The sequence below is a fragment of the Myzus persicae genome, unplaced genomic scaffold (assembly GCF_001856785.1).
Source record: "Myzus persicae strain clone G006 unplaced genomic scaffold, MPER_G0061.0, whole genome shotgun sequence".
In the NCBI taxonomy this organism is placed as follows: Eukaryota; Metazoa; Arthropoda; class Insecta; order Hemiptera; family Aphididae; genus Myzus; species Myzus persicae.
The window spans coordinates 326425-349486 of NW_019101938.1; the positions used below are offsets into that span (position 1 = coordinate 326425).

Sequence of the window (23062 nt, forward strand, 5' to 3'; positions counted from 1 at the left end):
ATTTGTTCTAATTAATCTTGTTTCGATACAAACTTTTATTTTTAAAATGAGACCCTGACCTTTTTATTGTACACTACTCGTATTTAATAGATATTTTTATGTAAAATTTTGATGTACCTAAATTTGGACTAGTAGTTTCTTAGTTATAAAAATGATTATTCTAAGGGTAATAGTCCTTAAAAATGGTTTTACCAAATTATAAAACAGCATTAGTTTGGATTTAGTTTTTGTATCCTTAAAACTCAAAGTTAAATAACTCAAAAACTACTCATACAAATTTTGATTCTGATAGTCAAATTGTTCATAATAATTATCCATTGAATAATTTACATTTGAAATGGGGGTTCAAGAATTTAAAATAATGGTGTTTGAGTATATCTAAATATTCCAAAAATCAGAATTTGATTAGTTTCATTATTAGAGAAAAATGGGGGGGGCATGCTTGGTGAATCTTGTATATACACAATTTCTATTATGTGATTGTGTATTCCCTGACATGTTATTGAGGACAGGACGACTACTAAGCATCAATCGGGATTAATAATAACGAACAATCATAAGTACTTCAGATGTTTAATAATGTTTATTTTATATTTTATTAATAACGTAACTTAATATTTTAAGGGTTTAAAGACACGAATAAATTGTTATACTTATAATATATTATATAATAATAATGGCATCTAAAAGAATATTAAAATGTATAGATGAATTAACTATATTAGATTAAATTGTTTTTTCAATTTAGTGACAATTGTGAGGATTATTAAAAGAACGTATTTAATTTTATTATACAGTGTAAAATGGTTTGACAATAGTTATTATTTTGCTTTAATGCAAAAAAGTAACGTTAGAGATTTCGTTCGACAACGTTTTTTTTGTATCTAATATCTAATTTGTTATTATTTTATACTACCTACTCAAACTTACAAGTTACAACTATAATGTGTTAAATATAAAATTGAATTATTAAATTATATTATATTAACATTTACTTATAAGTTATTATATCAAATAGTAAATACATACATATATATATATATATATATATAGGTAACTACGAAGAAGTGTAACACATAAATTATACATTTTACATGTAACAAACGGTTAAATTATAATATTATGTAATATTTTTACTTAATTTTCGTTAACTTTTGCTAACACAACTTTTATACGATAAACAACAAATACTATTTAAGATATTATTGAAATGTATTTATTCCGATTACTTTTACTTATATTATTTTGTTCAATAATACTTATAAATTACCTATTAATTATTACAAGGGTAAAAAAATTATTTTAACATAAAAATTAAGCTTTTTTGACATTAAAGATGTATAGATTACAGTAAACCATCGAGATATCAATAAATACAAATATCTATAAATTATAAATGAAACAAACTACATACTTAGTGACATGTGTTACATTATGACATGTTTGTGTATAGTGCTACTATAATAAGTTTGTATACTAATGATTAATGATTATTATTAATAAAAAGATCTTATAATAACATTATTAGCAAATTGTAGGAAAACATGTTATATTATAATACCTACGTAATATTAATATGTTTTTATGTAGTGTGTATGTGTGTATGTATGTACGTATGACGTATGTAATACTATTGTATTATAAATATTGTGACATAGATAGTTTTAAATATGTCTTATTCAAATCAACACTCCACCAATATGCTGTAAATGGAAATATGGAATGTTTCAAACGTGCCCATGTTATATTATTATAGGTACCTATGGCAAACATAGTGTTTAGTGAGTAGTGACTAATAAAATATACCTAGGTACTCCTAAATATACTAAAGGTAGTAGTTGTGCAACAAATAATAATTGCATAGTTAATTTGACACAATTATTGATTTATATATTTTCTTATGTATGTAAGTGTGTGTGTGCATGTGCTTGCGTGCTTCGCGTATCTACGTGTAGCATATGTGTGGTGTATGTATCGCTAATGAGAATCGAGTATCGTATTAACTATAGTTAGGTACACTACAAATATAACAATATTATAGTATTATAATATACATATATAATAAGAATTACGAGTATATTGATAGGAAATATATATCTGTTGAGTGTATAAAAAATAATTCAACTGAGTACTTATAGGTATAGGTATGTATAAAGATAATATAAAGATTATCGATATATTTAAACATTTAGGTACCCACCTAGATCATATAAAGTAAAACGTCTTACAACTTCATACTTGGCAGTTTTGCATAACAATATATAATATACAGAGCGTTCAATAATGTTGCGAAATGTTGCCTAGGAGATAATAGATTATCCATTACTAAATGTTTGACAACAATCAAAACATTATTTAACTTACTGTAAAATGTAAAAATAATATAATTTAATCGGTACGTAATAATAATACTGTTGCAAGTGCGAAATTTGAAATGGTATAAATATTATACGAGTATACTACCTACTTAGGTACTTACTAAGTACGTACTCAACGCCAATAGTAATTATTTGTAAATTAGTCTACCAAATAACAGTGTTTATTCGGTACTTATACGACCCACCTGATTATAATTAGATTTATAAAATGAGTTATAAAATGAGTTATAAAATGAGTTATATAATTAGTGTGTATAATTTATAATTCTGTTAAGTCGTTTTATCGTGATTATCATATATTATCGACCTTAACTAACAGTTGTCTATTTTGTTTTGTTTTTTAAACTTATTTTTGAATATACGAGCATATTAGCAATAGCGAAAATGTATTATTAATTAATTAATGGAACACAAAGCGATATAAATAATTATTATTTTAAAAAAAACATGAATACATAATTTTAAATGTTCAGTTATACTAAACGTACAGCCAGTGCTTTAGACGAAATCTAGAACACTCGCCCTTATTCTTTTCCATCGATTCTTGCTCATTCAGTGGCGTGATGTTGTATGCCAGTCTCTATATTAAACCACAACAATGATGTAATTTGAATTTATGAAGACAATAATTAAACATAATTAAAAGTGAGTATTTGAGTGGTATAAATTTTACCTTTTTGAACGAACCACTTGCCCTGCACATTTGCACTATAGCCATACCAGGTATCATAAGTATCGACGAAAAGGCTAAAGTCCAGCCTAGCCATTCAGCCCATTCTGGATACACGTAACCATTATAGCTCAGCGGTTGGTGATCGATCAAAGCAAATGTCACTACTCCCTAAAAAATAACGATTGTGCGATATTTACACAATGTATTTTTTTTTTATTAAAAGCTATTTAATGCAAATTTTATACTATTTAGTCTAGGCAGTATAAAATTAGCAGTCCTCTTTCAATAGAATTCACTAAATATTGTTTATTTTTAATTTTCTGAATTTTCAAATTATTTATATAAGTATAGGTATATATTTTCTAGTGAGCATAATATTATTATTAAGAAAACTGACATTTGTATTAAATAGTGTATTATCATAATTATAATATTATTCTGTTAGAAACAGTAGCGGTTTTGATAAAAAATGTATTTAGGGAGGGGATGAGTTCAGTCCATGGGGTGACAATAATTATATAAAAAAAATTGTTTTTATATTCTTGCCGATCGTTTCTCAAGCCAACTTACATATTATTCTTGTAATATTTTGAAACTTTTATAATAAATACTATTAATAATTTCTATAAAATATAATTGTTTAATATTTAGGTACATATTAAAAATAATTATGCAACTCCCAAGAAGGATCATCCTCCTCACCTCTCTTCAAAACCACCACTGTTAAGCAGTACCATAGCCAGGATTTTTTTTGGGGGGCTACAATGTTTCATTGCTAGAGCTAGACTACTGTCAGGTAAAGTAAGTTTGATATTCCGGGGAGGGGCTAAAGCCCTTAAGCTCTCCTGACTACGGCACTACAATTAGGTAATTAAAAGTGTTATTATATACCTAGAGACCTAGAATAAAATAGTATCAATATTTTTATAAATATTACAAAATATATTATGTAAATTGGGTTTAAGATCGAGCATCTATGTAAATTCATAATCAGAATATTATATTTTATTATACATAATATTACGTTCATAGTTTCGTATGCAAATAAAAACGAATTCATTAAATACGTGTTTCCATTGAAACTTAAATTTTTTTAATTTTAGCCTTTAAATTCTAAAGATTAGAACGTAATAATTGGTTATGAAATTCTAAAACACAATTGTCACTAAATATACTTTAGGTGATTTACTTAATAGTATACTATTTAGCAATGTAATCGAATTGCTTGCCAAATGAACAACACAGCTCTGACATTCACATGCCAACCAATCGATATTATACCTATACAGCTCATTTACAATAGTCGCTATTTTAATTAGTAATTCCTGAATTTAACATGCACACCTAATGCTTACATATTAATTAAACAATTGTTACGTGTATGTATTTTAAAATAACTACGAATATTAAATATCTACGCATTATATTTTAAAAAACTCACTATAATAAACATTGGGCTGACGAATTTCCAACATAATCGCCAATACAGCCCGGGACGGTGGCCGATCATACTTTCCACGTCGTCGCAAAATTTCTCCAAACCTAAATAGACAATAATAGAAAAATGATAATCTCTAAAATGATTGATTAATTTAAACACGCTTTTACCATAAAACCACGATACAGCTATGCATTCGAATAATGCCGAACACAGCAGAGATATACCAGCAGCATACGTGTCCAATAAGTGGAGCATATAAATGCCACCCTAAATTAAACACACACACACGGCCATAGAATATCGTCCGTGTAAAACATAATAGACGTTTTGAATATTTAATCAGTATAGTATTATAGTTTACCGGTGTCACATTTATCAGAGCCACGCAAAACGATATACCTATGACTGCAAACGTGAAACGTTCGCGTGGCCATTTACGGTTCTTAAAGAAGCCACTAAATTCGTCCATCAGTCCAGTAATGACGCATTCTAATCCACCCATCTAACCGAAACAAGTAAATAAATATACATGTTTATACATGCATATCATGTATAATGATAATATGGATGTTTTATAGCTACCGACTAACAAAATTAATGTTACAAATCACAGTATAAGTATTTATTTTATGCATAGACGAATAACATGGTATTTAAATTTTACCGCCGAATCAATGCCCAACGTGATGGACATGAAAAAAAACAACATGGCCCAGATATTTGATCCGGGTAACGTTGCTACAGCTTCAGGATAAACTTGAAACACCAGACCAGGACCTAAACAAATCGCGATGATAATGATATATTAACAATAGGTACTAATGTAACGTTTCTCTATGGCTTCAAACCGAGAAATGCCAATAAGCGTCATAACTCACCCTCAGTGGCTACCGAACTTATGGGCTTATGTTGTTTGTGTGACATGAAACCCAAATAAGTGAATATAACAAAACCGGAAAAGAAACTGGTGAAGCAGTTGACGGCTGTTGTAATCAGGCAGTCTCTAAATAAGAAAATTCGATTTGATGCGACTTCGTTGTATAATATTTTACATACACAAGCCCAAACAAAATGTAGTATATAATTATTTATTGATAAAAAATAGTTATGTACGTACGTGTAACAATTGTTTTTTATATTATTGTATGATGCGTACGACAAATGAACCCCGAATCCGGCTCCTACCGAATAAAATATCTGAACGGCTGCGTCCACCCACACCTGACGGCAAAACAATCAACTTATGTATAGTATACGCCTTAACATGTTTCCACCGAAGTAAATATTCAATTGTTACTTGTGTATCTAAAAGGCGGTACAGTTCGGGCTGTAAATAATAGGTTATGCCGGTTAGCGAGCCAGGTAACATGAGACCTCTAATCAACAAAATTGTCAATACTAAATACGGTAGTGTGGCCGTTCCCCAGACGACAATTCCTGAAAATGTATGTGCACAATATTCATTCAAATGTCGAACAACGCAAAATCGTACATCGATTGATTACGGGGTAAAATGGTAGATAGTCATTCGAGTTGTTTTTTATTTCTGGGATTACCTACCTGACGACTTAACACCTTTGAACAAGCTCAAGTACAGCATAACGTACACGATGAACACACACAACGCCAATTGCCATTTTGGATAACCCAGTTCGTTGAGACCGTCGCTCATTTGCATGCCAAGCACGCCACGGCTTTGAAAAATAAAATATTTATACTTGTTTATTACCATGTAATATACGACGGATAAACCACAACCTTCAAGAATGTATTAGGTAAATGTATAGTATGTGTTCAAATCGACAGTTAGGCATTTTAATCAATAATCGCAAATTTGTGTTGATAATTACCTATAGGTATTGTAGTAAAGCGATTGCACATAGGGACGAAAGCCTAAGGGGAGGATCTGAGGTAACACGTGGTAACATTTCAACTTATATTATAAAGTTATGACAGCAAAGGAAGACAGTTAATTGAACTAAATAAACACTAGTATAGTCGGAAATCGGAAAATAGCTGATTAAAATGTATTAGCAGTGAGGAAAAAATACCTCACACCTACATTAAAATTGAAATTGTTTTCAAACATTTTTTTAATTCAGTTTTTCTTTGATCAACATATGGTTAATAATTTGTTCTGCTCCTATAAAAATGCATGATGAAAAAAATACGACTTTTAAAACTTCTGGCTTCATGAGACTCCACATTCTAAAATTGGTTCCAGATTCCTATAAGCAACTCATACAATTATACGCGACCTCGATTATTTATTCTTAGAATTTGAAATTTGTGAAGTATTTAAAACTTTCGATGCATCTGCAAGTTTTTCATATAACGATGCACATTCTACGCCATTTGTTTATTTATTCAACGATGATATTTCGCTATAAACGCTTGAATTTCAAATATTAGATTTTTTTTTTTTAATTTCTGGATTTTCGTATAATTTATGACTCAAATTTGTTCGCGTGGAAATGCGTCAACACGTGCGACGCGTTATTGAACCGTAACACATCCATAGTAAACTGACTAAATTAAAACAGTTTTCTCGTTTGGAAGTCATAAATTTGAAAACCTATCTAGTAGTAGTTATAAATAATTTCTCTACTATATCATTCATTTTTTACAATTCAGAAATCATTTGTAGTTCTATGTAGAAAACTAGATGTTATATTATTATAAATATAAATAAAAAAAATCCACATATCACATAATATCTTAATTATAACAATTAACAATCGTTTATATTTTGTATAGATTTAGACCTACTAAACCAAGATTTGAATGTATAAAAGTTTTCGAATACAAATGGAGTACAATAATTTGTATATTATATGATTTATATAAAATATTGTAAGAAATACCTAGTGAAACTAAGGGTATTATTTTATTTGATGAATAAATTATTAAACAGCTTTAAATATCACATGTTAAGAGTGTTTAGGCGTTAAAAGAGAATTATTATTTAAATGGCATCTTATACGCTTTTTAGAGTTTTAGACACTTGCACGATTTTAGAAAAAACTGACTAAGTTTAAGAGATGATTAACCTTCGTTCTGTCATTTGGAATTTATTTGAGATAGACGTATAGTTGTCGTCTTGGACTTTGAAAAGTTCATTTAGGCTGAATAAACGTAGTCTAAGCTGTTACGTTTTAACCTTTCTTGGCCTGTAAAGTACAGTGACTGTTATTATAACAAATAATATTTTAATAGTTTTAGACACTCAAACCCTATTACGAAATATTGAGTTCAAATAATTATGTAAATTATTTATGATGGAGGGAGGGTCTCAAGTTGAATATATCATATACAATAAACATCTTATACAAGTAGATACATTTTCATGTAGGTATACCTAGGCAGATAGCTGACCATTGTAATATAAACGGATAAAAGATTGAAATAAATACTATTGAAATTGTTATTACTGGAAATATTCAGCCGCCGGTGAACTTTGGTTGTTGAAATTACTGCCTATGATCGAAGTACCATCAGACATCGGCAGTAAAGTTCCATTTGCGTGCATCCTAGGTAGATAATTATGAACATGATCCGATTGGTTATATACTGATTCCCAATCATCTTTCTGTTCAACGCATGTGTTTGTATTCCAGGTATTGTTACAGTGCACCCACGGCAACTGTCCCGAGCTACTGGTTGTGCTCATTGCCAAAAAATACAGCGACCAACCAATAATAACATTATAGTAAAATGACACATAGAATGCAACCAGCACAGCACAAAATCCAACTCCTAAGGTATAATTTTCAAATTAAAAAAATGTATTTAAAATAAGATTTATGAAGATTTAAATAACATCAATTGCATGGAAAATGATTTTATAAGAATATTATAATTTATAATATATTTTTATCACTTTAATTGAGTCACGTGCACTATCTTCGGCGATCTCTAGATGACCAGATAACTAATTAGTAATTACTTTTTAATCATTTTCACAGAAATACATTATGTTAGGTACTGCTTTGAAATTAAATTTATAATGTAAAAATATTTCTCTCTAATCTCTAAGGAAAGTACACAAAGATATACTTTTAATTTGCTTTTAATAGTAAACGCTACAATAAATTAAAATAAAATATTATATCGGTGTATATATATATATTTATCTTGTCGGTATTTTTATGTGAAAATTTTTTTTTAAGAGAAAAATAATAGAAGTACTTGAGAGTTATTTTATTTTTAGTGTTTAACGAAAAGTCAAGAGTAGTTTTCACATTGAATAACGAAGTTCAATTTCAACATTAAACGTTTGATTTTATACATCGCCTTGCTGTATCACTATGACTCATTATTACCCATTATGGTCTGGATTTTATACTACAGTTTCATAACTTTTTTATTATCTATTAATAGATATTATATTCGATTAAACGCTTAAGTTATGTAGTCAATTTTAATATTTTTCATTTCCCCAGTCGATACAAAAAATAACTATTCACACGACAAAACAAAAAGCAAGGCGAAATGTGTACCATTTATTTACCTTTTAAAATACTCAAATCGGCCTTTTTCTTTTTAATACAATTGAAGTTAAAATTATTTTTATATAATAGATACCACATCAAAAATAATTAAAACATTTCTCGAATTTCCCGGATAAAAGTTCCTGGATAATCTACTAAAAAAATATTCAGAAAATTCCATCAAACCTCTATCCACAATAATTACAACATTATCATTACAATGTAGCTACTTAAAAATGTATTGTGTACAGTTCCAATATGAAAACTTTTGGCAGTTCAACAATAAAATTACATAATGTATACCTGTGTAATAATATTTTGATTAAAAAATCCATTATCATAAATTTATTAATGGAACTAGAATATATCTTATTGTTTTATTTTGACTGTAAAAGATATAAGCTATTTTGTTTCGATGTAAATTCCTATTCAGAGCAATTATATTTTAAACGTAGTTTGATGTTATTATCAAACAGTAATAAATAATATACCTACAAGTAAAATACATTCATATTTATCAATAGTAAAAAAAATTGACTTTGTTATTTAAAAGATGTTTTTATTGGAAAACTTTTAACGAAATTTTCTAAAATGTATTAATTTGTTTTTACAAGTAAATAAAGTACGTAGTACATAGTATATAATAAATACACAGTAATATATATGAATTAATTCAGATTTAAAACTGTTTATCTATGTTTCAAGCAATATTTTACTTTAAATGTACCTTTAAAAAGAGGGCATACGTTCTTCCACACACTTATTGGCCCCTGTCTATTATATTGGCCTAATATGAGTTCCATATAAAATAGGGGAACAGCGCCAAATATTAACATTAAAAAGTATGGTATTAAAAATGCTCCTGTAACACAATAATTAGTAGTTAATGTGTTATGCAAATAATTAGTAAAATGTTTATCATAGTCTTAGAATATTTCATTTATTTTCAAACCTCCGCCGTTTCTGTAGCAAAGATATGGAAATCTCCAAATATTCGCCAAATCTACCGCGAACCCAATAATAGATAGCAAAAAATCTGCATTCCTTTCCCAAGTTTCTCTTTCACCATCATTGATATTAGTGTTTGGGTTTTCTTTACAATCTATTTCATCCACAATTGAGACTACGGCTGTAGATTCCGAAATTATTTTTGAGTTCTTTTTAGTGTCATCTGATGATTTAGCCAGTAACAACCGTATTTCAGTATTTTCTAAAATTATTAAGTTTAAATAATACAATTTTTTCTTCGAAATAAAAGATTAGGGAAAAATGTTAGTTGATTTGAAAACACTTACTTTTTTTTTTTACTTCTACCTCTTTCTTGTTTTGTTTTCGGAGCATTTTCTTTCGCACTTGCCTGTCTTCGTCTTGATCCTCTTCATCGTCGTCGTCATCTTCTTCTATATCATGACTTTTACTACCATTTCCATCATTAGCCTGTTGGTGTAGCTCCTGCTTGTCACTGTAATCGTCTTGATCATCATCCTGGTCATAGTACTGATCGTTCTCAGTGTCTGCCTTGTTTTGACGCTTGCGCCAGAGGTGTTTATTATTACTAGACATAGTATTCGGAGATGATTTGAAAAATTGTCGAAATTTAACTATTGACGAGACCCATAACTTTTTATTTCCACTCTTTTCAACACCAATATCATCGTTATCACTGTCCACAATTTCGACGCTGGTCACGCCGTTGTTGAACATTGCTGATGTCTTCGCTGCAATACCAGTCATATTTGGAGTTGTCTCTTAAATGATTCAACATTTAAAAAAAATTACTGTGGTATAAATAATAATATGTTAATATGTTAATATATTAATATGTTGTAATATTGGGTGACAATATGCACATTAATCACGAAGGGGTAATGGTATTTTCTATCACGGGATAGACGAGAGAGAATTGGCGCTGAGAACACTGACGATCGTATTATAATTTAATAATGGAGAAGCGCGAGAACATCCTGCTTCCTTTACATGGGTCGGACTGATGACGGAGAGTAATATGTCTTAAATATTTTTTAAATTTTATTATTCCGGTCGTCGTCGGTGGCTACGGATTCCCGAGATTCCACAACCACGATCATCGCAGATATGAGGAGGGGGATATCCCATTCCACCCCTATCGATATCCCTTAAAAGGTATGTGCGGCACACACTTTGTACCTTTTACACAGATACGCACACTCGGGCACGCGGCCACACACACACACACACACACACATACACTTATAAGTGATTCGAGGAGACACCGACGGCGTTTATTGCTTCTCGGCGGTCGCTAATGATTGTTCAACGAGGCATATTGGCTTTGGGGGGTGAAAAGCGGGGACAAAAGTTGAGAGGGCGAGAGGCCAAAGGAGGGAAAAAATAAGTAGAAGAATGCGGCGGCAGCATGAGCTGCACGGGTAAGTCAAATACCTAAACGTGCACGAATCATCACCGATGATGATTACCGTCCATTCCCCTCTATACGTTTATGATATATATATGTGTGTGTGTGTGTATAGATATTCCTCAATATACTTCATATATACTTCTTATACCCTCCCGTCACAAAAACCGTACTTCTACTATACGAGAGTGCTATATATTATTAGTGCTTTCTCTACTAACTATAATGTGGTGCCGTATATGTTCCCTCTCGGCGACGACGTCCTTGGCATTTTTATGCCGACGGGTAACGTGGGACCGTCGACGTTTTATATTAAATACGCATACACCCATCATCAACGATGTCAACCGATGATATCGGAGTCCTCGTGTCTCTTCTACAATAACCACTACTAAAATGGTGTTTAATAAAAAAATATATTACTTATATTTGTTACAGGAAAAATTCGCAATGCAAATGAATTTAGAAATAAATTCTACTTGTGTATGGCCCCTGTGTATGATAAAAGTTGTAGGTTTATATCTATTAATATGTAAGAATGTAAAATGTGTGCCAGGCACCTTTATATACATATAACAGTTATCACTTTAACTGTGTATCTGTGAGTGTTTGTTTTTAGCCTGACCATAAAATTTTTTAAAAAGTATAAGATAAAAGGGTTGTATGAACCATTGAAGCGAGAGTCTTAATATTTTTATGATTCGGAAAAATTAGCCAAAAATAGTCAAGAATATTTATTAAAAACAGAGTCTTTATTATATATTTAGGTCATATTTTTTAAATGATTTCCATATTTTGTTTGGGAATTATTGAGAAAATAGAAAAATTATGCCTAGTATACAATCAGTATACACTTATCTGTCTGTATCTCAATTTGTCAAAGAGGTGAAAAATGCATTATTTTTTTTTACTGCATTAAATATGGTTCATCCAATATATTATATTTTTGGCTCCGTACAGAATCTGTAATGTGCTATGTGCATAAATGAATATATGATGTGCACAAAAAGCAATAAAATTAATAATAAATTCATTTTAATATAGTATATATTAAACATATGAGACAGCTGAATAACATCATATTAAAAATGCCTAGGTATAGCTGTAAATTTCCCATACCAATAGGCAATATTCAGCGATATGATAAAAGTATAGTAATAAATAGTTTATAGGTAATACATTATCTGTTTATTTATGCATTATGCATAATCGTTACAATTATTTTATATTTTTACCACTAATAGATTTTTAATATCTAATGAAAATTATTGTATATTAATTAACCTTTGATCAAGTCCACATTCAACACATTAAACAAATTGCAACAATCATTTTATAGTTGTTTTCAATGTAAACAATCATAATTTATGTTTGATAATGTTACTTAGTTCTTAAAGATAAAACATCTATAACAGTTTCTAGTTAATAAAATATAATACTATGTTATTAGGTTATTTATAACCTATAGCTGAAACCTACAACCAATGCTAACTGCAACTAAATAAACCTTAGAGCAAAAATATGCAAAGTCTCAAATTAAAAAATAGAACATTATACTCATAGACTGTAGAAAGTTCTTATACAAAAACTACCTCAGACGAAATCTGAAAAATGATGATTTTTTTTTGGAAACTAATCTCCACTGAGCATCGTAATAAATAATAACTTTCATATCTTATTTTCGGAGGGTTTTTTAAAAGATTTTCAGTGCAATATTTGTTTTTTCTCATGGACCCACACGCAACATTGATAAAACGTCAACACTATTACTGGCTCTTAATTGTATACATCGTTTATTGAACATGCGAAATAATATCTCGATAAAAAAATATGGCTTGTCTTCACACTGACTATTACATTTAAACAACGATACTACTATTGAAATCTAATAAGATAGAATTTTTACATTTCTCAAATGTTTTCCATCCATCAGATTAGACATTTCCTTCTAATAAACAGTACCTGGTCAAAGGTAAAAATAAAATATATCAAATGACAAAGCAAATAAATAATATTTAATTTTTCTTTTTAGCGGGTGTATTTCAGCTGATTGTTAATCAAATTCTATGCAATATAAGAAAAATGCCCTCAAAATATAAACAGAAAAATTACAATATAAAAGTTTAGTTTTTAGAGATTTTATGAATCAAACAAAATATATTGTAAATTGTAATATAATTCAATATTTTAGGAAATCTGACATAAAAGCAATTAACATTTAAATCTGTGGCGTAAAGTCATCACTCATCACTAAAATACTTTGTACTTCCATCAAGACAAAAATTAAAAAACATTAAACCTTGCATTACAATTCATGAACAAAATTTAGTTTAATATTGAAATAATAAAAACTAATACATCTACATACTATAAAATATTTTAAAAATATTACGGTATAATATTGAAAACAAAAAAAACAAGTAACTCACTCTGACATAGGTACAGTAATTAGTAAGTTTCGAGTATATTTTTCCATGACATTAAGTTAATCCTTTTTTAAATTTTAATTAATTGATAAAACAATTATAAATTATAAGTCAATAGCACCACATTACTTACGAAGGTTATACCTATACTACTGTTATACTGTAGAATAGTGTAAATAGACTTGGAAACTTTTGATCTCCTCCCTCCCCCTAATCACCAATCCAGATCAAGTTGTTACCAGAACTACCCTTAATCTCGAAGTTTGAAGCAAAATGTCTTCCTCAAAATTTAGTTAAGCAAAGTTCCAAAAATAAATAAAAACACACATCATTGTAACACGTAGCTACACTTAAAATTTAAAAAATGTAAATAGTATTTGAATGCAAGAATCTATGGTTACGAATCTACTGTGTGTATAGTACACGTCATATGGTAGCCTGCTTTCATTTGTTATTATAATATTACACATAATATGGTATTATTTTTAACATAAAAATATTTTTTCTAAATTTTCATAATGACATAATATACCATATACCTACATTAATTTCCAAAAACTTTAACAATAAATCTAAGAAATGCGGAACTAGCTTTATAGATGAATATTACAATTAAAGTCAAGAGACCTATAGTTTATTCATTTATTAATTTGTGTGTCATGAATCAAACTTTAAAATTAAAAATCATGCTAGGAATTCAAAAAAACAATTATTTTATTATTAATACCTATTACTTACAACTTTAGGATTTTATTGTTATTAATATTTGTCTTACCGATATAATAAAATGAAATTTATTTTATGAGTTTAAGTACATATTAACTCAAGGTATATTATCTTTTTTCCCCGAAAACTTATCTTTTATGACAATGCGAAAACATATCACATGACTAATGTTATAGCAGCAGAAGTGCAATTATATTTTTACTCTTTATTAAATTATGTATAGTTAATATACTTTCTAAATACTCTATCGAATATCGTTATAGTATTATACATTATAATTTTGTGAACTATTCAAATATATATTGAGAAATAAAGACTATAGATAATATAATGAGTAAAGATATAATTTTATAATGTATTCGAGGAAAAATTTGTCATTTTTAAAAATTGTAAAGTGGAGATGTACTCAATTCATAGTCAATATCAAACATATCAGTATTTCGTAATACATATCCACAATTAAGCTACCTATGTATTTTATGTTTTTATCATACTCATTTATACACATTTTAAAGAATCTAAATATGAATTGCAATATTCAAAAAATTAATGGAAATTCTATGGCTGATCCACAAACTGCATTAAAAAAGTAGGTATGTATTACTATGTAACTAATAAATAAAAATTGTTAGTTGTATAAGCTATCAGTTATCTAAGGTTACATCGGAAATTAGTGTGATGTTACTTCCACTCTAGCACTTTTACTTTAGGTAAAATATATAATCATTTGATTACCAACAAATATTTAATTAAGCTAAGGACACCGAAGCAAAGTTCAATAAATATATTTATTATATTTTTATATACAGAGTGATTCACTAAGAATGCTCACCTCCATTTATTCTTTAATAATTAACTTACTAATGGCCAATGGTTATATTTATAATAACCATATTTTATTACTCAGAGAGTGACCTGTTGCGATAAAAACATTTTCAAATAAGAACCTCATTTTTATTAAAATTATTACATAGATGATTTTTTTTTGTAAATCTTCATGTATTTAAATAAAAATTCGAACAAGTAATTTCTGAGGTATAAAATTTCTTATATACTATGGATAATAGCCCTTGAAAATAGGTTAAGTGATATTGGAGCTATAATGATTTGAAGATTACGGTGAATGGGGATTTATCTACTGATCTTACTGATTTATTACAATTTCATCATTAATTGTAAAAATTGTCCTGGAGCTAGACTCGAATACATCATACCTATTTAATATTTTATATAAATCCATTATTAATTATTATGGAGTAAGGACTATCATCCTTCGTAAATAAAGTTTAATCAAAAACCACTCTTACAAATTTCAATTTAAATACTCCGGCGTTTTCAAAATACTTATCTTGCTAATAATTTTTAATAAAATAGAAAGTGTACTGTTTAAAAAAAATAGAATAATATTGCCACAGGATATTTCTTAAATGGTATAAAAAATCCAAGTAATTGAAAATATGGCCCTTATACCTATATACCAACTGAATAAACTTAATAATAAAAGGAAAAACGAGAGTGAACACGGTGACTTAGTAAATCCGTATGTACAAGTATATTTATTTGGTTTACTTGTGACAAAATTATTTGAGTATTATATTGTGATGTCAACAATAATTGCTCCATGTATAATGTACACATATTTTTCTCTTGACATTTTATTATAATTTAAATGCTGACCTATCAATATTTTAATAAACCTTTGAATTTTATTATTCATTTAAATATCTATACTTTATGTAAAACTAGGCAGATATTTTCAAATATCATGCTATAGCTTTTGATTTAGATCTATATTAGAATAAACTCTTGTAAAACTAAAAACGGTAATAATGAAAGTTCATTTATTATAAAATATGATTAGGTACTATAAAATGTACTTACACCAATAATTATTCATTTCAATACTTCCGAGTAAAATCATATTAAATTAAACGTTAGACGTTTATTAATTATACCATTATGATAGCTATAGGAATAACTCTATCAATTACTTATAGGATAATATTTTAAGATAGAATTTAGACTGTTTTACAAAATTAATTTTATTTAAATTTTTTATATATACGAGCGTTGATCATATTTTCTCAACAACGATTTATGCATGCATTCTCGTATACAAAGTTATATCTGTATAAAATAATAAACGAAACTTTCTAGCCAACGCTGAAGATACCAATTGGCGTCGTAAAAGTTCTGGCAGAAACTGGTCAATCAATCAACATACAATAATAATTTTAAACATGATAATGAATCACTGTCGAGTGATAGCACAAGACATTATCATTAATAAAGTCGTCGAAGCGCAAAACCCGTTAAATGTTTTAAATACAAATTCAGTATACAAGTATGTTTTGGACGACTACAATAATTCGATGGTCTAGTGCACAAGTGTGGTTAGTGCCATAAAACTATACACATAATTTGTGGACAAAAATTAGTAATCAGTGGTTATATATACATTGTACATCTGAACAATGGCAACTAACAACTTTATATTATACGAAATACATAAGATATAACTGTATGCAGAGATCTCGTTTAAGGATTTTTACTAGGTAAGCAATTGAATTGGCCACATTAATATTTCACATCGATACCTGATGGCAAAGACTGAACGTCCATTTGTCCCATATGCAATGTAGGTACAAATTACAATCAAACGCGTTGTTGACCACTGTACGAATTCCACATTCCAGAGAATCTGTGTGAAGCAATCGGACCATTTTCATATGTAAATTAATTAATCTCTTATTTAAAAAAAACTAAAAAGTATAAATGAATCTTATGTGAACACAATGTTAACCTAATGTAGTCTAATAACCTTGAAGTTTATATTAATAATAATAATATTTTTAAAAAAAACTAAGCAACTCTAAATGTTATTAAAATATAAAGATTAAAGATATTTTATCGATAAATGTGTTGTGTGCTCTAAAATATAAAGCTGTGAATAAATAACCAATAGGTGTAAAAGGTTAACGGAAGTAATTATTATTTATTTTTTTGTGGGCAAACATTGTTTAATACCTTAACTTATAATAATAAACGTTAACCTTTCACATTCAAGTGGATAAGGACGTAATAATATTAATGTACCTACATTATTTAACATTCAAATCTGATTCTAATTTGCAATGCATTATCTATTTATATAAAATAAATTGTATGTATATTTTATAAATCGTTAATTGTAATCTAATTAATTACTAATGTGACGCTATAATACTCATAATAATGCTGATACTAGTACTGCAGCATGCACAAAAAACTGTTTATACATATTTAAATATTTTAGATAAAATGCCAAAATCCAAAGAGTTAAGAGATATCGGCTGGGTATAAAAAACTACCTATGAAAAATGAACCATTTTAACAAAGTTCAAAAGCCTACAATTTTTTGTTCTAATTTTGGTATATTATAAGAAAGTTCCTTAAGTATAAAATGAGCATAATATATTGTATTATATACAACATTTGTACTTATTTTTTAAACTGATAATCTGTTATGCTACTAATTGCTCTACTGAGATAAAAATTTAAATGACACTCCTGGGAAAATGTTTATTTATTTAAAACGGGATGCAGTAATCACATTTCAGTTTAGAATTATAGTATTAACTAATACATTATATTAATTTGAAATCTGATAAATCATCACATTCAAAGAACGAGTATTATGTGTTAGGTTTCTCAATCTCAAATTTGTACGAAAAAACTTTTTAAAATGTTGTTAGTGCTTAGATACCTACAAAATATATAGGCTTATACAAAATAAATAAGGGAAAAGGAACAAGGGACACTAAACCTGATTAAAATCGTAGGTTACAGTTTGAAATATGAATTGCGATGTTTTCAAGTTCATTATAAGCTAGTGAACATAGTGAATAGATATGGTAGTTTCAATTATGATTAATTACCTATGTAGGTATATACTCGTTATAAATATAAAATATTGGCACTTTATACAAATATACAATTAAAGAAATATTAAAACAACATTGTCTTAAAATTAATATATTCCGAAGCAACTCGAATAAATATTACCTAATAAAAAAAAAAAAATAATTGGCAGTGAAACATCAATAATGATGACCAAATAAAATAACCAATGTCTAGGTTTATATAGATATAGCATTTTGATACACACGTCAAAAATATGATATAGCAAATTAAAAAAAAAACTTTCATTTTATTGGTTCTAAGTATAGCCTATATAGGTACATCGAATGTAAAATTGATTCTTCTCCATGATCTTATTATATAATTGTATAAGATAGTTAATAAATAGTAGATAATAAACAAAAACATAATAATATAGTAAGAATGCAGACTGCAGAGCTTTAATTCATTATTCAGTACCTACCTAATGTTTATAATCCATAATAATCGTAGTCTTTAGCTGATAATTTAAAGAACTTTTAAACTGAAAATTGTTAGGTTTGTCTCTAAACGTATGCACCTGCTATTATTTAGAATACCATCGATAATATATTTTTTTACTAAACAATGTGTATTGTGCACTTTTAGCGATACATATCGATGTAATATATTCAAAATATTATACATCGTCGTACAAAAGAATAATAATTATTGCGATGATGAAATTGAAGTTAATTCGGTATTTGTTGTTTTTAACACCATTATAAATACAACAATATCCCAACTAATAATTTACGAAATAAAACTAAACACGACCACTAAATCCAGTATGCCAATATCGTACACCCGGAGTGTATAATAATAAAAGACAAAAAAACCCGTAATGGAATCAGATATAAGTAATAAGTATTTGCTAATTTATATAACAATCATTCGAGGTATAGTGCAGAGTTTATATAATATCGTATTGATCCGATCATCATATAGATATTGTATATGTAATAATTATACCGCCGTATAGTATAATAATATATATTACACCTATGTATACATGACGTATACATTCGATTGTCGAATACGTATGGTTTTTTTTTTTTCGTAAAAATTAGTCGTTTACAATAATAACAAACAAAGCTACCTGTGCAGCTGCTGTATACTAGGTGGTTGTACTATATTATAATATATGCGAATATAGTAAAACAAAACATAAAAATATATCAAATATTTTTTCCAAACATCAAACAACAAGCTGTACAAGCTGCACGGTACATGTATCGGTGTCGAGGATGTTATTATTATTATTATTATTATTATTATTATTATTATTGCGAAGCCGGTGTAAAGGACCGTATATTAATATAATACATTTACGCCACGTGCTGGCAAGGAAGATATATACACACATCAGCCCGCGGCGGGTACTTTCGGTAGGCTCCCGCAATTCGTATATTATATATACTATATATAATCATTATTAAATTTATATATATGTATAGGCACGACTCAGAGTGAGCATCGTTTTGACGTAGGTACCTACGTATATTTAAGAACATATTATTATTATTATTACTATCGAAATCATTTCGCATTAAATTGTCACCCGTGTACCACCTACAACTGCCTACGAATTACGATTTACGTGTTTGTGCACATTATAATAATGTTATACTATATATTGATCAAACACATAACACACATCACGCGGCCCGGGGTGTTGACAAATCGTTTTTCTATTATTATTATTATCACCTCGTTAATATTTATATATTTATTTTTTTATATTATTTTAATTGCTCCGCCGTCACCGCCATGCGCCTCTACGCCTATAACATTTTAACTACATAAATGATGATATTATTACAATGCGTAATACCTATTATACCATACTATTATGCCCCTACGGGCTCTACCCACTGCGGGGTGTATAATATAACGCGAATTAATATGTCATGTTGTACGCGCTCCTTGGTGTGGATTTTATAAAACGCACACAAACATTATAGCACCGATTGCAGGTACGTTGTTGTCGAATATTATATACATATGTAATATCGCACGACTGTGAAGCTACTCGCGTATAGGTTTATGGCACGGGGCGAATATTATTCACGTTTGTGACATAAGCCGACCAGCAGCAATCACCGGCAGTGTTCATATAATCGAAAATCGCCGTGGGGCACATTTCAAACATAATAATATATCCATATATATTAAAATACAAACCAATACTCGGTAACATAATAATTACGTGCTCGCAGAGTGTAGCTGTGTATTCTGATAATCGGAACGTGCGTGTGTAAGAGACTAAACATAACAATGCTCTGCAGCGGTAAAAAAAACCGTTTGTATCACACGTTTTTTATGATTTAAACGTTAACACAACATAAACATTAAACAGTACATTTTATTAATTTATATATTTTTATTACGTCATTGTGACTTGTCGTAAAATTAGGTATCCCCGTAACTATGTTAAATATTCGTATAATTTTTTTATTCGACTTTCTCCACCATTTTCCTGTTAGAATTTTCTCATTGGTCGATGGGTTACAAAAATTAGGAATTGAAAAAATCATACTAAACAAAACTCTAGTTTTCATCAGTTTTAAACAAAAAATTAAACATTGTATATAGTACATAAAATGCAAACGAGTACATTTTATGAGTACCGCTAAATTTAGAACGAGAAGTAATCGCCAATCACTGATAAATATTATTAGTCGTATGATATATGAATTTAATTTAAAAATTAAAAAACTATGATAAAAATCATTACATAGTCATTAGTATATATAATCGATGTTAGTTCAAAATAATAAAATGTATGAATTGTTTTACACTAATAGCGGATTTTTTAAATTCAGTTTTGTTTTGGTAATTTGGTTTCAATAATCTTCAAATTAAAAGCATAATAATATATACTTAGATATTATTACGTTCAAATACCACCTTTTTCCGACCTCACAATATACTTCTTATAAAGCAAAACGTCGAACACACTGTGTTCAATGTTGAATGTCTATGTATAAATAAGAACTTTGAACGTTTTAAATTCCGTAATTATATAAAATACAAATATTAAATTATAGATAACCTAACATATTATTATGTATAATATTAATTTTGTAAAAGTTGTGAAAAACGATTGTTTGAATCTCATAAACTTTTATCACGTTAAAAACTAAAATAATTATTTATTAGTCCCTACTCCCTTGACTAAGTACTAATACATTTGCCATGATAAAGGTATACATTACATTTTACAAAGTAAATAATAACAAAAAATGATTTAAAGCAAACGATTTATTGGTTTTCTTATTCCTGAAGTTCGGTTACCAAAAATATACCACAATTTCATTTCAAAATTGTGGATAAAATGTTTAAACAGTTGACAGATAGGCTGTCGCTTGTGGTGATTGTGGTTTGTAGACACTATTTTAACTTCGCTCATCTTGGTATCAGATGTTTCTAGGAGTATTTTTAATTTTAATGGAACTATGAATCAAAAAATAATAGTTATAAAATTATCTGAAAACCTAAACTAACAGTATAATGTTAAACTAAAATTGCCTGCGTTAATTACAAATTTTATAAAAAGAAGTCTTCAATATTTTTAAAAATAAGAACCAGTAAAAATGTTGTTTGTAAAGGATTATACTTTTTATGCAATAAAAAATTAAAATACATTTTAAAACTAATGTTTGCAATTTCAATAACATAAAATTACTTGAAAGATATTTAAAGTTTTTTGAAGCACACACCTTGAATAAAGTTACATAAAATAGTATATTATAACTATCAATCAAAATAAAAAATTCATAGATTGGTGAACATAATTATTGCATAATGTATTTTAATCAATTTAGAATCAATTAACAAACTTACCTAAATGCAATGGACATATAAATTAACAAGTATTAATAAAGTGTTTCAAAAATAAAAACTTCAAACTATATGTAAAACATTCAATTGAGTCACTTAGGTAGGTATATAAATATATAATTATAATACAGACTATATGTTATTTAAATGAAATGTTATTAATTGTTTTGATAACATATTAGTGCGGTTTATTTACAAATAATTAAATGATTAAAATATTGACTTAGAAAAAATAATTGGAATTAGATACCTACGAGTGTTATGGTTAATTTAAAAAATCAAAATAAATGTTTTATATACTCTAATAACTTACCTAGACTGGTGTTATAAATGCGTCACAATAATATAATAAAATGATTCGTTTTTGAATGTATAGGTACTAATCAAAGTTAAAAGACACTACTACAGTTAAATCTACTATTCGAGTGCATTATTTCAGAGACGACCGCCCCATACGAGTTACGGCGACGGAAAGAACACCCAGACACCCAATGGCAACCAAGTTTACTTTGCGCCCCTAACATCGGAGGAGCGGAAAAACGCGCCACCACCTAACGGCTCTCACCTACTTTTCGGAAGTCCACACTATACTTGAAGTGAAATCACAAAAGAATAATTATATAATAATAAATACACGTTTTATGTAAAGATATGATTTAATTAGTAATATTTTTTTCTAAGAAAATAAAATTAAAAACTATAAAGATTTTTATATTTGAATATATGATATTGAAAGACGAGTAATATGCAGTGCTGCATCACTGCCATCACT

General features: G+C 28.2%; 1 protein-coding gene across 1 annotated transcript; it reads right to left on the reverse strand.

Moving 5' to 3' along the window:
• Nucleotides 1-1126: 1126 nt before the first annotated feature.
• On the reverse strand, nt 1127-22736 carry LOC111030832 (sodium-dependent dopamine transporter-like). Its single transcript, XM_022310525.1, has 15 exons — nt 22604-22736; nt 10278-10730; nt 9935-10192; nt 9710-9844; nt 7924-8248; nt 6053-6186; nt 5790-5929; nt 5610-5713; nt 5371-5495; nt 5157-5269; nt 4854-4994; nt 4660-4759; nt 4493-4593; nt 3052-3219; nt 1127-2958 (listed from the first exon to the last, which is right to left on the reverse strand). Exons 2-15 carry the CDS (start codon nt 10714-10716, stop codon nt 2857-2859), a joined length of 2385 nt encoding a protein of 794 aa, XP_022166217.1. The 5' UTR covers nt 10717-10730; nt 22604-22736; the 3' UTR covers nt 1127-2856.
• Between the last annotated feature and the right edge of the window lie 326 nt (nt 22737-23062).

Excerpts from the sequence above, each read along its gene's own strand:
- LOC111030832 (XM_022310525.1), bottom strand. The coding sequence starts at position 10,716 with ATGACTGGTATTGCAGCGAAGACATCAGCAATGTTCAACAACGGCGTG. Across the intron at positions 8,249-9,709 it reads CGTATGCCCTCTTTTTAAAG|GAGTTGGATTTTGTGCTGTG; the intron begins GTACATTTAAAG and ends ATTATACCTTAG. Across the intron at positions 5,930-6,052 it reads CAAAGGTGTTAAGTCGTCAG|GAATTGTCGTCTGGGGAACG; the intron begins GTAGGTAATCCC and ends ATACATTTTCAG.